This window comes from Eretmochelys imbricata, chromosome 10, assembly GCF_965152235.1.
Source record: "Eretmochelys imbricata isolate rEreImb1 chromosome 10, rEreImb1.hap1, whole genome shotgun sequence".
In the NCBI taxonomy this organism is placed as follows: domain Eukaryota; kingdom Metazoa; phylum Chordata; order Testudines; family Cheloniidae; genus Eretmochelys; species Eretmochelys imbricata.
This window is the reverse complement of record NC_135581.1, coordinates 43,108,854-43,121,104: the sequence shown is the minus strand read 5'-3', so window position 1 is coordinate 43,121,104 and position 12,251 is coordinate 43,108,854. Positions and strand designations below refer to the sequence as shown.

Here is a 12,251-nt window from a genome sequence, read left to right as displayed (position 1 = left end):
CAAAGTGCAACTGGCCAGCCTCGTTGCAGAGTTCCCCAGATCTCCCACACAGTCCATCAAGGGCTGCTTCCTGCGCTCCGATGCGCTCGGGCCGAGACCCAGTCTGAATCCAAACCCATCACACAGCCGGGCCTTCGTGGATCCATCTGCATGGCTGATGCTCTACTGTCCTCCCCGCCTTACCCAGCTGCCTTCAGCCCTGGTTCAAAATGCCTTCCTCTGATGTAAGCCAAGCACGCCCCATGCCAGGAAAGGCTCAGGGCTTGGCCAAAGCAGTAGAATTACAGATATAGTTTAACTGTCCCAGAGAAAGTGACTCCTGAGTCCTTCACCACTCTTCTTCCATCTGCAGAGCAGAGACAGACAGGGAGCAGCAGAGCAAGCCACAGGTGACATGAGGAGGATCTAACAAAATCCGGAACAATTAGATTAGGCGGTGTCCGTCACTGCAGCTTTCTCTCCTGCACTTGGTTCAGTTCTCTGCCTGGAATGGCCCCCTCACTCTTGATTCAATGGCTGGGATCCTGCCCCTTGACTCGCTCCCAGGAGTTCTTCTGCCCCAGGTGGGGTCTTAGAGCAGCCAGTGGAGAGGAGAAGCAATTGTGCAGGCTCATTTCACTAGCTCATTTCACCAGGTCTGCAATGACCTCCCAAACTGCTGATCCCAAGAACAGGCTTCTGGCTAACAAACACACTCTGGAATGAGGGGAAATGGCGGGGCTCAGCACCTGGCAGGATCCAGCTCACAGCCTGCAATACTGGACAAACCATCCAGTCTGCTCACCTGCCTCTGCTCACTGCTTCAGTCATATGACCTCTGCTCTGCACCTGACCCCTGCTGGAGAGCAGCTGTTTCCCTGAAGCATGATGCTGTCTAGAGAGAACTTGTCCTTTTTACCCTGGCTATTGTCACTGTAGAATCTCTTGTTCCTAGGTGCAAACTCAGCTAGCTGCCTCAGTCACATCCTGCAGCAATGAGTTCCAGAAGTCGATTCAACACTGCGTCAGAAGTTGAGCTGAGAAAGAGAGGGGTTTGATTTTCTGGGAGAATTTTGGAGCGGAAAAAAAACCCTCAACATTTTTTCCTGAAAATTTTCATGAAAATTTTCCAGTTTTTGCTGAAAAACTGAAAACCAACTTTTTTTTTAAAATTAATCCCTCCCCCCCAAAAAAACTTTGCTGAAAAAAGAAACTTCTATTCCATTGAAGAGACGTTTTTCATCAAAGAAAAGGTTGTGACAGAAATTTGTCAAAGACGTGTTTCTGTCCGGGTGAGGTGGTAAGCAAATGGCTACTACTAACCACAGTGCTTTACAAACACATTGCCTTTGCATTTCAGCGACAATCCCCATGTCACTGTATCATGGGCATGATACGCAGGAACTGGACTGGCCTCCTTTACACTCTCCATTGTTATATATACGTCTGCTGTGGGCTGGTATACACTACAAAGTTCATTTCATGCCCTACGCGATGTGATTAATCCCGCCTAAACCCTGGTTTGGATATTGCTAGGCTGATGGCAGAATTCTTCCATTGACTCAGCTACTGCCTCTCGGAGAGTTGGATTAATTACCCCTTCCATCCCAGTCGTGTCTCCAACACAACCATGCAGCTGGACCATTTCTAGTGGAGGCAGAGCCTCAGTCTCCTGCTTGTTTCCTCATCAAGGCCCCAATTCAGTGAAACACTGACACATGTGCTTAGCTATAAGCGTGAGCTTACGTCCCATCAAATCAGTGGGATTTAAGCCTGCGGTTAAGAGCTTTGCTCAACAGGGAAGGACTCAAGCATGTGCATAAAGTTAAGGAACTGGGGCTTCGGGGTTTGATTCTGTGAGGTGCTCAGCATTCTGATCTTCACTGGAGTCAAGGGGGGCTGAGGATGCTCAAAAGCTCCCAGAAGACGCTGAAGGCTTGATTCTTGCATTGCAGTCAGTGGGAGTTTTGTCACTAATAATAGCGGAATGGGCTCAAGCCCTTAGTACAGTGCAGGACCTGTGAAGCTATGATCAGTCCCTAATCAGGGAACTGAGCCAGAATCCACTTTCGGCAGGTGGCCAATGCGAGCCCAGCTCTGACTTTCTTGCTGACAGGCCCAGGTGCTGTAGCTGGATCATTTAGAACAGATCCTTTCCTCAACTCATGCCATCGGGTTTTGTGTTCCCGGAGCCACCCTGGCTTTCCTCCAATTGAGGCATTATTTGAAATAATTCCTACCCACAAGCACTCTTTGGTTTGTTCCTTGTCAGCATGTGAAACTCCAGGTGTTCTGATTGGAGGTGGAGGAGACTTGGTGTTTCTCTTCTCTGATAGGAGGAGGGGAGCTCCCAGAATCTGGTTTCTGCTACAAACCTTCTGGATGACAAGCCCGGACAGAGCTCTCCAAAGTTTGTTAAAAACTGGGTGCTCCTGTGAACATAGGACCTGCCCAACTGGACTGGACCCAAGGCCCATCTAGCCCATATCCTGTCTCTGGCAGTAACCAGCACCAGCAGCTCAGAGGAAGGTGCAAAAACCCCCACAGCAGGCAGTTGTGCGATAATCTCACCCCACCCCACCCCCCAAGGTCTCACCGTGATCCCTAATAGTTTGGTTAAGCCCTGACACATAAGGTCTTATCTCCTTTCCAAAATTATTGTTGTCACTAATTATAACTGTGGGGTACAGCCTCACTGACTTACAGAGTGCCCCCTTGCAGCAAGACCCAGCATTACAGGGATCTGCCTCAGTATCCCCACAGTTACCTTTGCCCTCCTCCTGCCATAGAGGTGACTTGCTGCAGTGACTTGGCCCTCTAGCTAAGTCACTACCAAAAGTCCCATTCATGGACATTTCTCCCCCCACAGCTCTAGCCACAAGCGAACTGCTCCTATCCTTATTATTTAATATCGATATTCCCAGAGTGCCCACAGCTCCTGTTATACTAGGCAACTTATAGCCTGAGAGGCAGACTCCCCAACACGCAAAGAGTTCACAATGGAAAATACCTTGGGGACAGTCATTTTAACCATGCACTTACCAGCACGTGAGAATCTCCCAGCACTTTGCAAACAGTCACTAACAAAACCTCACCACTCTCCCATCAGGGAGTCCCCCCCTCTGTTTTACAGATGGGGAAACTGAGGCACAGATCAATTGTGTGACTTGCACAAGGCCAGAGAGCTAATGAGTGTTTATAGCATTGCACTCCAGGCAGTCTACTGAGTGGAGATGGAAAGGATAGCATGGATGGATAATACCTTTAGTGATCTCGGATGCAGGCGACAGGGAGAGGAGTATGTGATAAGCATAAACACTTAACACCATCAGGGAAGAAAGAAGATACCCCTGGTGACAGAGCCATGTATTACATGTCACTGTGGCAGGGGTCACTGGGTGGTGAACTGACAAGGTTTTTCTAAGCATGCAAGCAGTCTTGGAAGAAATGCTGCATTGCTGTTAGTTTTGTGATGCAGTTTCTGTTTGGGGAGCTGTGGCAAATGGCATAGGAGTTTGCTCTGTGCCTTGAGCTCTTTAACCAGAGTTAATTCTTGCTGCTGAGCTGTCCCCTGGGCACCGGGCATTGGAGTTTGGGCCACGATTGCAGAGAGGGGACTGCCTGAATGCTGCATGGGACCACCTCTCTTCTAGGATTGCTGCGTGACGTGTAAAAAACAAGCTGTACTAGGAATACACCCAGACTCCGCCCCATCATTTCTCCTCTGATGAAAAGCCGACCTGCAAGACCCCAATATTTGTTACTGCTGAGCACAGTGCAACAACATAAAGAAGCTACATTCACCATGAGTACTCAGACACCACAGCTACTCCGACAGCTGAACTATGAACCCTCTGTTCCAAAAGCATCCCTTCCCTACCACCACCACGTGAACTACATATGAATCTCTTAGCAGTACTGAGGCTATGACACACAGTTGAGCACGGCTGATTGCAACTCTGCCATCTACTGGCTGCTCTGGCACACTAGCGAGAACATATGGACATTGGGCTGTTCATTATGAGCTTGTCTTCTCTACAGTCTGTACTCATATTTAACACACGTTAACGAGGCACAAGACTGGTGGGGCAGAGCGGTAAGGAGACCCAGCTGCTATTCCCAGCTCTTCCATTGACTTCCTATGGGAGCAACTCACAAGCCTGCTGTGTGCCTCAGTTCCCCCATCTGTACAATGGGGACAAGGCCTAACCCATTGTGGGGGAGGGGGCAAAGCTTAACCACTCATGTCTGTAGAGCTCTGTGAGTCCTCAGAGGGAAGGCAGCAGAGGGGAGCAAGCTGCTGTTATTCCTGCCCCTGTGTTATCTCATGCATCCCTGTACCCCTCTTAGCTTCCCTCAGAATGAATCCTCTTAACCCCAACCAAAGCCTGACAGGGTGGAGCGAGATCCTTGTGACAGCCCCCATCTCTGCCTGGGCTGGACACTTTGCATGTAGCGAGGTAGAAGATTCACGTGAGCATGCCTACGTTCAGATGCCGCCTGCGCTGAACGCACCCGCACTGCCTTGGGCTGGAGAGCTCAGGAGAACAGCCTTTCTCAGGAGAGCCTCAGTACCTTCTGCTGTGGCTCCGGCTGGGGATCCAGACGGGGACTTAGGAGAGCAGAATCCAATTCCTGGCTCTGCCACACATCCCCCGAGTCTTGGCCCAGTCACCTGGGCCAAGATTTGCAAATGTGACGTGTGATTTTGGGTGCCCAAGCCGAGATCCCTGACCGGGGTCAGACTATGTGGGTGGCTGCTCAGCACTGCCTGGAACCAGTACGCTTTCAGGTTTCTCAGGGCTGCTCCCCTAAAATCATCAGCCACTTCTGACTCATGGATTGGTACCAAAGCAACAGGCATGCGCACCATGTGTGATCCGTTCTGCGTCATGCTCTGTCCTCCCTGCGTGGTGGCCCAGTCACAGGTACAGGTTGGTGAAGATGCTACAGCCTTAGCTAACAGAGATGCCTGCCTGCCATCCCAGGTCTGATGCCCACCGCCGACAACCCAACCGGGAGCGCAGTGCTGCACACACAGATTCTCTGCTCTCCTCCGCAACTGAGGACCAAGCCAGCTTGGTCTTCCCACCATCACAGCCCGAGGGCCTTGGGAATGGGCTAGGCTGAGTGGAACTGGACCTCCTGTTCCCACCAAACCTACCTCACTGGGTGCCAGCCAAAACACTGATCACTGTATCTTATCCCCTTCTCTCCCCGTAAGTGAGCGAAGGCCCCCAGGGCCAGGCTGAGCAGAGAATTTGACCACAGGGAGGCGAGAGCTGCCCCAAGGGGCATGCTGTCCTACCCCCTCAGTCCATTTCAAATCAGTAGTGTTATTTTGCTTTGGTAGTTCATATTCACACCTGGATTTCCAGGCATCTTTGCACCTCTGGGGGGGATTCACTGCTGGGCAGGGGGCCAAGGCATCAGCCAGACGTGAGCAGAGCTTTGGCTTCGTGCTGGCCCCCTGCCCAGGGGCTGAATCACCCCTTCTCTGTAAATAAGAAGGATCCCATGCAGAAGCAGCCACTGGACTCCTACAAGCTGAAATCCAGGTTTTCTTGCATTCTGGATTGGGCATGGGATGAATTGGTGGGATGAATCTCCTCTGACACACACAGGAAGGAAAATTACATAACAGCCCGAGCACTTCTCAGGTGCATTGGAGGCTGAAGCTACCAGGGAAGGAGCTAATGTAGAATTTAGGATAGCAAATGGCCAAAGGCCCGTATCCCACTTGCTCCCAGATCTGTTCTCTCCTCACAAGCGGATTCAGTTCAGGGAGGCAGAGGAGATGCACTAAACCTGGATGCAACCCCACATACTTGGGGATCTGGATTCTGCCCTCCCCCTGCGACATTGGCCCTGAGGCTAGCAGCCTGGCTGCCACTGGGGTGCTGCTCGGTTACCAGTATGTGAGAGTAGGAGAGATGCTTCCAAACAGAGAGAAAACCCAGGGGGTTTACGGCAGGCTTCGGTGAATGAAGGAAATTAACCAAAAAATAACCCCAGTGATGCCTCAGCCAGCACAGAATTCGTAGCCCTGAAACAGCTGCAGCTGCATGGGGCCAGCTCCCCAGCTGGAGTAAACGGGATTTCGCAGGGCACAGCACTGAGGATTTGGCTTGAACTCACTCTACTCTGACAAACGATCCAGATCTCATATGCCAAGTAGTGAACTAAGGTTTGCCCAGATGCCACCCACTCACGTCGGGCTGCGGACTCTGCCCCACCGGCCATTCCCGATTCCCCGAAGAACGAGCTGGTGTCACTTACCCCAGGTAACGTCTTCTGCTCATGCAGCGCACTCTGGGCTTTCAGAGCAGAGTCCCGGGCACAGTATGTGAGGAAGGCGCAGCCTGGGGAGGGGAGAGAAGGCAGTTATTGCACAGACGCCGAGCCAGAGCTCCTGCCCAGACGACAAACCCAGCACGGAGTTGACATGGCGCCTCTCCCCAGCTGCAGCGAAGGGCACATGGCAGCACGGAAAGGGGCGACTAAGGTACGCAGGCAGGTGTGCCATAGCCAGTCCTCAGCGAAGCCCTGGCCAGGCAGACTGCAGACTCCCACCGCTCTGCAGTGATCCTGGATAATGGCCTCTCCTGAGCACATCCGCCCCGCTGCGTCTCCTGAGCCTCTTTCATGCCCTGAAGCGCTAGCACTGCCCTCATCACCCCAGTTCACCAGCAGAGTCCCGCTCTGTGCTCAGCTCCCGCTCTGTGCTGTTCACTGATGCTGCCGGGGAGCCGAGAGCAGGACTGGGCAGCAGGATCTCACCCTGTGGATGCTGCAGGAGCCACACAGAGCCCGGCTTGACCCCGCCACGCCCTGGAGAGCGTGCTGGGCTGGGGCGCAGCAAACAAATCTCTTCACTGGCCACCTGCAGACTCCCAAGTCTTGGAGGCCTAACAAGGGTGAATCCTGCGCTCCTCGCCAGGGAGGGGTCAGCAAGGCCCTGGGTAGGGGGCACCAAAGAGGCTCCAACATGTCTGTCCCTCATGCTGGGTCTCTTATCATCACCTTCTCTTGTCAGGGGCACGTGCATGCTGTTTCTGCTATTACTAGGGAGTCAGTCCAATCATTCCTACCACCTGTGGGCAGAGGAGCAGTCTCACTGCATCCTAACACGGCACCACAACCACCACTGCATTGGCACCGTCACTGGCATTGCCCCTGGGGAAGCCTGGGGCTGGATGTGCCATGGAGACTGACTGTAAGCCCCAGGGAATCGATACCGAAATTTGGCTGTCCACCCAGAGGGGCCCAGTACTCGGTACTGGCTCCCCTGGCATGGAGACCAAAGCTGCAGGCCCCGCCTGTCCACGGAACTGGGTCTAAATCATAAATGAGGTGATGTGGATTTGGCCGCTGTGCAAGGACAGTGCTGGGTCCAGGGAGAGGGGAAACGGGCTTGGATCTAAGGCAATCGGAGTGCATTAGCCAGGTCTGGTTAATTGAAATCAGCGAGCAGAGCCAAACACACCAGGATTAAAGCAAATCCCTCCAGATTAACAAATCAGCAGCACTAGACTGCCAAGGTGGGGAGATGGAGATCGGACCAGGCTGTGGGGAGCAGGCTGCCCTGAGACAAGGCCCTCCTTTGAGCACAGCAACACCCTCATGCCATTACCCCCACCTCCAGTTGGGGTCACCCCTCCCCCAGAAAGGCTGGGGCAGCAGTATGTCTCCCATATCCCCAGGAGCAGCCCAAGTCTCCCTCCCCTTGGGCGATGCAGCAGGCATACCCTCTGTCCCCCAAGGAGGCAGGGGGCACCCGCAGTATTTACCCCCACAATTGGGGTGTATCTGCCTGGGGCTGGGCTCTTCTCATGCTGTTGGGGTGAGGCTGGCTGGGCCCCCAGAGCAGTAGGGCTGGGGGTTAACACTCCCTTGAGCTGCCTGGGGCTCTCAGAGCTATTATCTCAGGGTCTCTGCAAACGCAGACGAAATTGTTGCACCCAGGTCATGTTTTCAAGCTTTTCTTCCCAGCCAGGGGGCTCAGAATCTTCCTACTGGTTTTAATGAAAGCTGATTTCCTCACATGGCTCCAGGAGCTGGCCCCACGCAAGGGCCTACAATGCCCATGTCAGACCAGGGACGGGCTGTACAGTGAGGCTGGGCAACATGACGGGGTGTGGGGCAGAGTGCAGGGCACTATCCCTGCCTGGATCTGGCCCAGACTGTTAGACCCAGAGGTGGGTGTCTCCTCCCCAGTTGCCCCCGCACAAACACCCTTCCCCAAGACAGACGCTACCTTTCAGTCATTTAGTAGCTAAAAGACTTCAGCCACTGAGGGGTTAATGGCCTAAGAGTCCATGAGGAACTGCTCTCCCTGCGATCAGCTGTGGAAGCAGCAGTAAGTACTGATCTCAAAGGGCATGACTGATTGCTCTTCATCCAGCCGGGGTTCAGACAGTGAGGGTGGGTCCAACTCATCCCCGATGTAATGCCAATGACTACACCAGGGATAAATCTGTCCCCTTATTTTACAAGCATTTCTCACCTTTCGTCCCCACACACCTTATCCAGGGATCACTTCACCCTCTCCTGAAATGCAGCCCCTTCTGGGGTGAGTCAGGACAGCTGTTTCACGGAGCACAGCAACACTGCCCCATCAGGTAACCAAGGGTGATCCAACCTCCACCTGAAATTGCCATAGGGAATTTGGGGAGGTGGGCTTTGGCCAGGACCCCAGGGCTCAGCCCCCTGACACTGTGAAAAGGGCCCCGGGATGATCTCTGATGGCCAGGAATGCTCAGGACCTCACTTTTACATCTCCTAGCATCTACACCAGCATGGTGCTTCTGTGAGGCCAGGAACCCTGCTAGAAAAGAGGCTTCACTGGGCATCTGGTACCCTCTGCTCCTCCCTAGAGGAACTGATAATGCCCACTTGCAATAATGCCCCTGCCTGCGTCCTCTGGCCAAAGGACTGAGGGATCTAGATCAGGTGCTGTCATGGCTTGAGCTAAAGGCCCAGGCTGGAACAGACTCAGAAATCTGGATAGCCACTGGACAAGTCCAAAGCCCCACCCTGTTACCATTGGTTGCCCATTACAGGCCAAAGCTGGCCAAGGCTGTGACGGGGCACGCCTAGCACAAGGGGGGATTCCTCATTTCCATTCATTGAGGGTCAGCCAGATCTTCTTCTCCAGGCATGCGGTGGCAGGGTTGCTGTTTGAAGGTGTCCCGTCAGTTCAGGTGCCCAGCACTGCGGGAAGCCTGCTGTGTGCTCTCAGCAGTGCTGCGTGCGCTCTCCCCTTGGGAGCGATGGCTGTTTCCAAAGAGGCATTCCCTGGCTTGGGTTCATAGTCAGTTGGTTGTGGGAGGCTCAAGTGCAGGGCATCCTGGGAAATGTAGTCCCAAATGGCTAGCAGAACTGGAGAATAGGAGCTCGTGAGTGGGGATTCTGGGAACTGGCTTGCCTAGAAAAGAGTAGGGGCTGCCCAGCTGTCCTTTAGCCAGAGAGCAGTGATCATTCCCACTGCCAGCCATGGGTCCCTGTGAGTCCTGGGTGTCAACCCCTCTGGCCTCAGCATCTGCTTCTGGGGGGTGATGGGGTACTTCTTTTGGATTGCTACTTTCCTGCAGGAGTCCAGTGGCTACCTAATGCTGCCCTCAGCAAAGGAGTCCCTTAGCATAGGGAAATCCACAGCTGGCTTAGACAGCCCAGCCCCAGTTGTTCTAAGGTTAGCTGCTACACAATGCACTCATAGACTCATACACTTTAAGGTCAGACGGGACTAGGGGAACCAGATGTCCCGATTTTATAGGGACAGTCCCGATTTTGGGGGCTTTTTCTTACATAGGCACCTATTACCCCCCACCCCCATCCCAATTTTTTACACTTGCTATCTGGTCACCCTAGACAGGACCATAGTGATCATCTAGTCTGACCTCCTGCACATTGCAGGCCACAGAACCTTACCCGCCCCCCAACACACACTCCAGTAATAGACCCCCAACCTCTGGCTGAGTTACTGATGTCCTCAAATCATGGTGCAGAGACATCAAGTTACAGAAAATCCACCAAACCTGCAAGTGATTCATGCCCCAGGCTGCAGAGGAAGGAAAAAGACCTCCAGGGTCTCTTGCCAATCTGACCCGAGGGAAAATTCCTTCCCGATCCTAAATATGGCGATCAGTTAGCCCTGAGCATGTGGGCAAGACCTACCAGGCAGATACCTAGGAAAGATTCCCTGTTATAACTCAAAGCCCTCCCCATGTAATGTCCCATTTCCAGCCATTGGGGATTTTCGCTACTGGCGCTTGTGGAGTGGCTCCTTGGGAGCCAGTACCTGCAGGCACAAGTTAGACCAGCCCCAAGGATGCTCTAATTAGTGCTACAGGCTGGTAAAATTGCAGAGGAGGGGGTGGACCACCTGTTCATGCTCCACTCCATGTGCACTAAGCATCTTTTAGTGCACATGGGCTCTGACCTAGGGCTTAGGGTAACATCTTTAGACTCCTCTTCCTTTAACCCTGTGCTGTCTGGCTATTTCTACAGCCCCTTCACCCCACTAACATGGCTTTATCCAGCTTACATCCTGCAAGGTCAGAAAGATTTATTATCCCCATTTTTCACAGATGGGGATCCAAGGGCCAGAGAGAATTAACTGACTTGCCCAACAGGCAGGAAGTCTGTGGCAGAGGCAGGAATCAAACCCAAATCTGTGTCCGTCTCCTTAACCACAAGGCTATCCTTCCTCTCCTGAAGCCTGGGCATGACTCAAAGGGGAAGCACTACCTGCCACTTCCTGGAGCATCACGGTTTTTTCCACCGAGGTCTCCCAGCCAAGCAGTGACCATGTCTGACCCTGTTGAGCAGCCAAGATACAAGTAGACCAAGGTAGAAGCATGTCCAAAATCACCAGGATGCTGGCCGCCTGGCCTTGCTTTACCTTTGAGATATTTGCATGCCAATGGCTGGCTTGTAAAGTGATTTCTAGGTCTGCTAGGTTTGAAATAACAGGCCAGAGTCTCCCCCGCAGCGCTCAGCCCCCCTCCCAGCTCCCAACACCCCCTTGCTATAGGATTTTATCCTGCTGAGAAAGGTGGTGCCCCGAGGCAGGTGGGGCGTATCACAGCAGCATGGCATTCAATGGGAATTGTGACTCCTTTGGAAACCTCAGCCTTGCTGCCTCCACTGAAGCTAAATGGCACTGACAATGCAGCCCCAACAGAGGGCGCTGAACACTTTAAAAGCTGGCCCAGAGTGAGTAGCTGTGTCCCAGGCGCCCCCTGTTGGCAACAGATGGGGCTACACAATTATGAGTAAAAAGAAAAGGAGGACTTGTGGCACCTTAGCGACTAACCAATTTATTTGAGCATAAGCTTTCGTGAGCTACAGCTCACTTCATCGGATGCATACTGTATGCATCCGATGAAGTGAGCTGTAGCTCACGAAAGCTTATGCTCAAATAAATTGGTTAGTCTCTAAGGTGCCACAAGTCCTCCTTTTCTTTTTGCGAATACAGACTAACACGGCTGTTACTCTGAAACCTACAATTATGAGTCGGTAGCCAGGGACTTGCCAGGACATGCCCAGGTGGGCACCCTGCCCCGTGTTCACCACCTGTAGGACGTTTCACCACAGGGGGCCAGGGCGGGGTCTCTGTCCTAAGATACTCGCTGGTTCTCGTGGTTATTTCGGGACAGATGGACAGCAAAGATTTGAAGATCTGTGACACGTAGGACATTGTGTTCCAAAGCTGTGGGAGGCAAAACCGGTCACCTGGGGCAGAGGCTCTCAGCGCTCACTCAGGCACAAGTGAAATCACTGACATCCACGTGACAGTCAAGACAAGGTGCAGGTTTGGGCCTTTACAAAGTAGCCCAGGAAGATGACGCTGAATAGCGGGACCATTGGCAGGGAGAAGGGTGGGCAGCTGAAGGTAACGAAGCACCCTGGCTTTGAAAAGAGACTGGAACTGTGTAACAGGGGAAAGAAGGACACAGATTACAGTAGTCAAACTCTGTCTCATGAAAAGTGGCTCCCAGCTCTCTGGACAGGCCCAGCACTGGGTGGCCAGGCTAGAGGGTGAGAAATACCCCAGTAGCCAGGAAAGGACCTTGGCAGTATGCACAGGCTCTAGGCTGCAGTTTATCTGTTTCTTTTATCTGTGATCATGTTTTCAATCCTAACGCTGCCTTTTCTTGGAATCATCATCTTCAGCTTGGTGAAAGAAACGTCTCTTGCCTTTCCCAGAGACACAGCTCATGCAGCATGGAGCAGAGGGGAAACAGCGGATGTGTGCGCATTGTGGGTGT

The 12,251-nt window shown here is 52.9% G+C and overlaps 1 protein-coding gene across 50 annotated transcripts in view; it reads right to left on the bottom strand.

Annotated features, from left to right (window-relative positions):
• CELF6 (CUGBP Elav-like family member 6) overlaps window positions 1-12,251 on the bottom strand; it is a 207,518-nt gene that overhangs the window by 181,327 nt on the left and 13,940 nt on the right. For all 50 annotated transcript variants that reach the window (XM_077827526.1, XM_077827579.1, XM_077827536.1 and 47 more), the window contains exon 2: window positions 6,259-6,341. In XM_077827526.1, coding sequence (XP_077683652.1) covers window positions 6,259-6,341 — 83 coding nt within the window. The remainder of the gene's footprint in view (window positions 1-6,258; window positions 6,342-12,251) is intronic.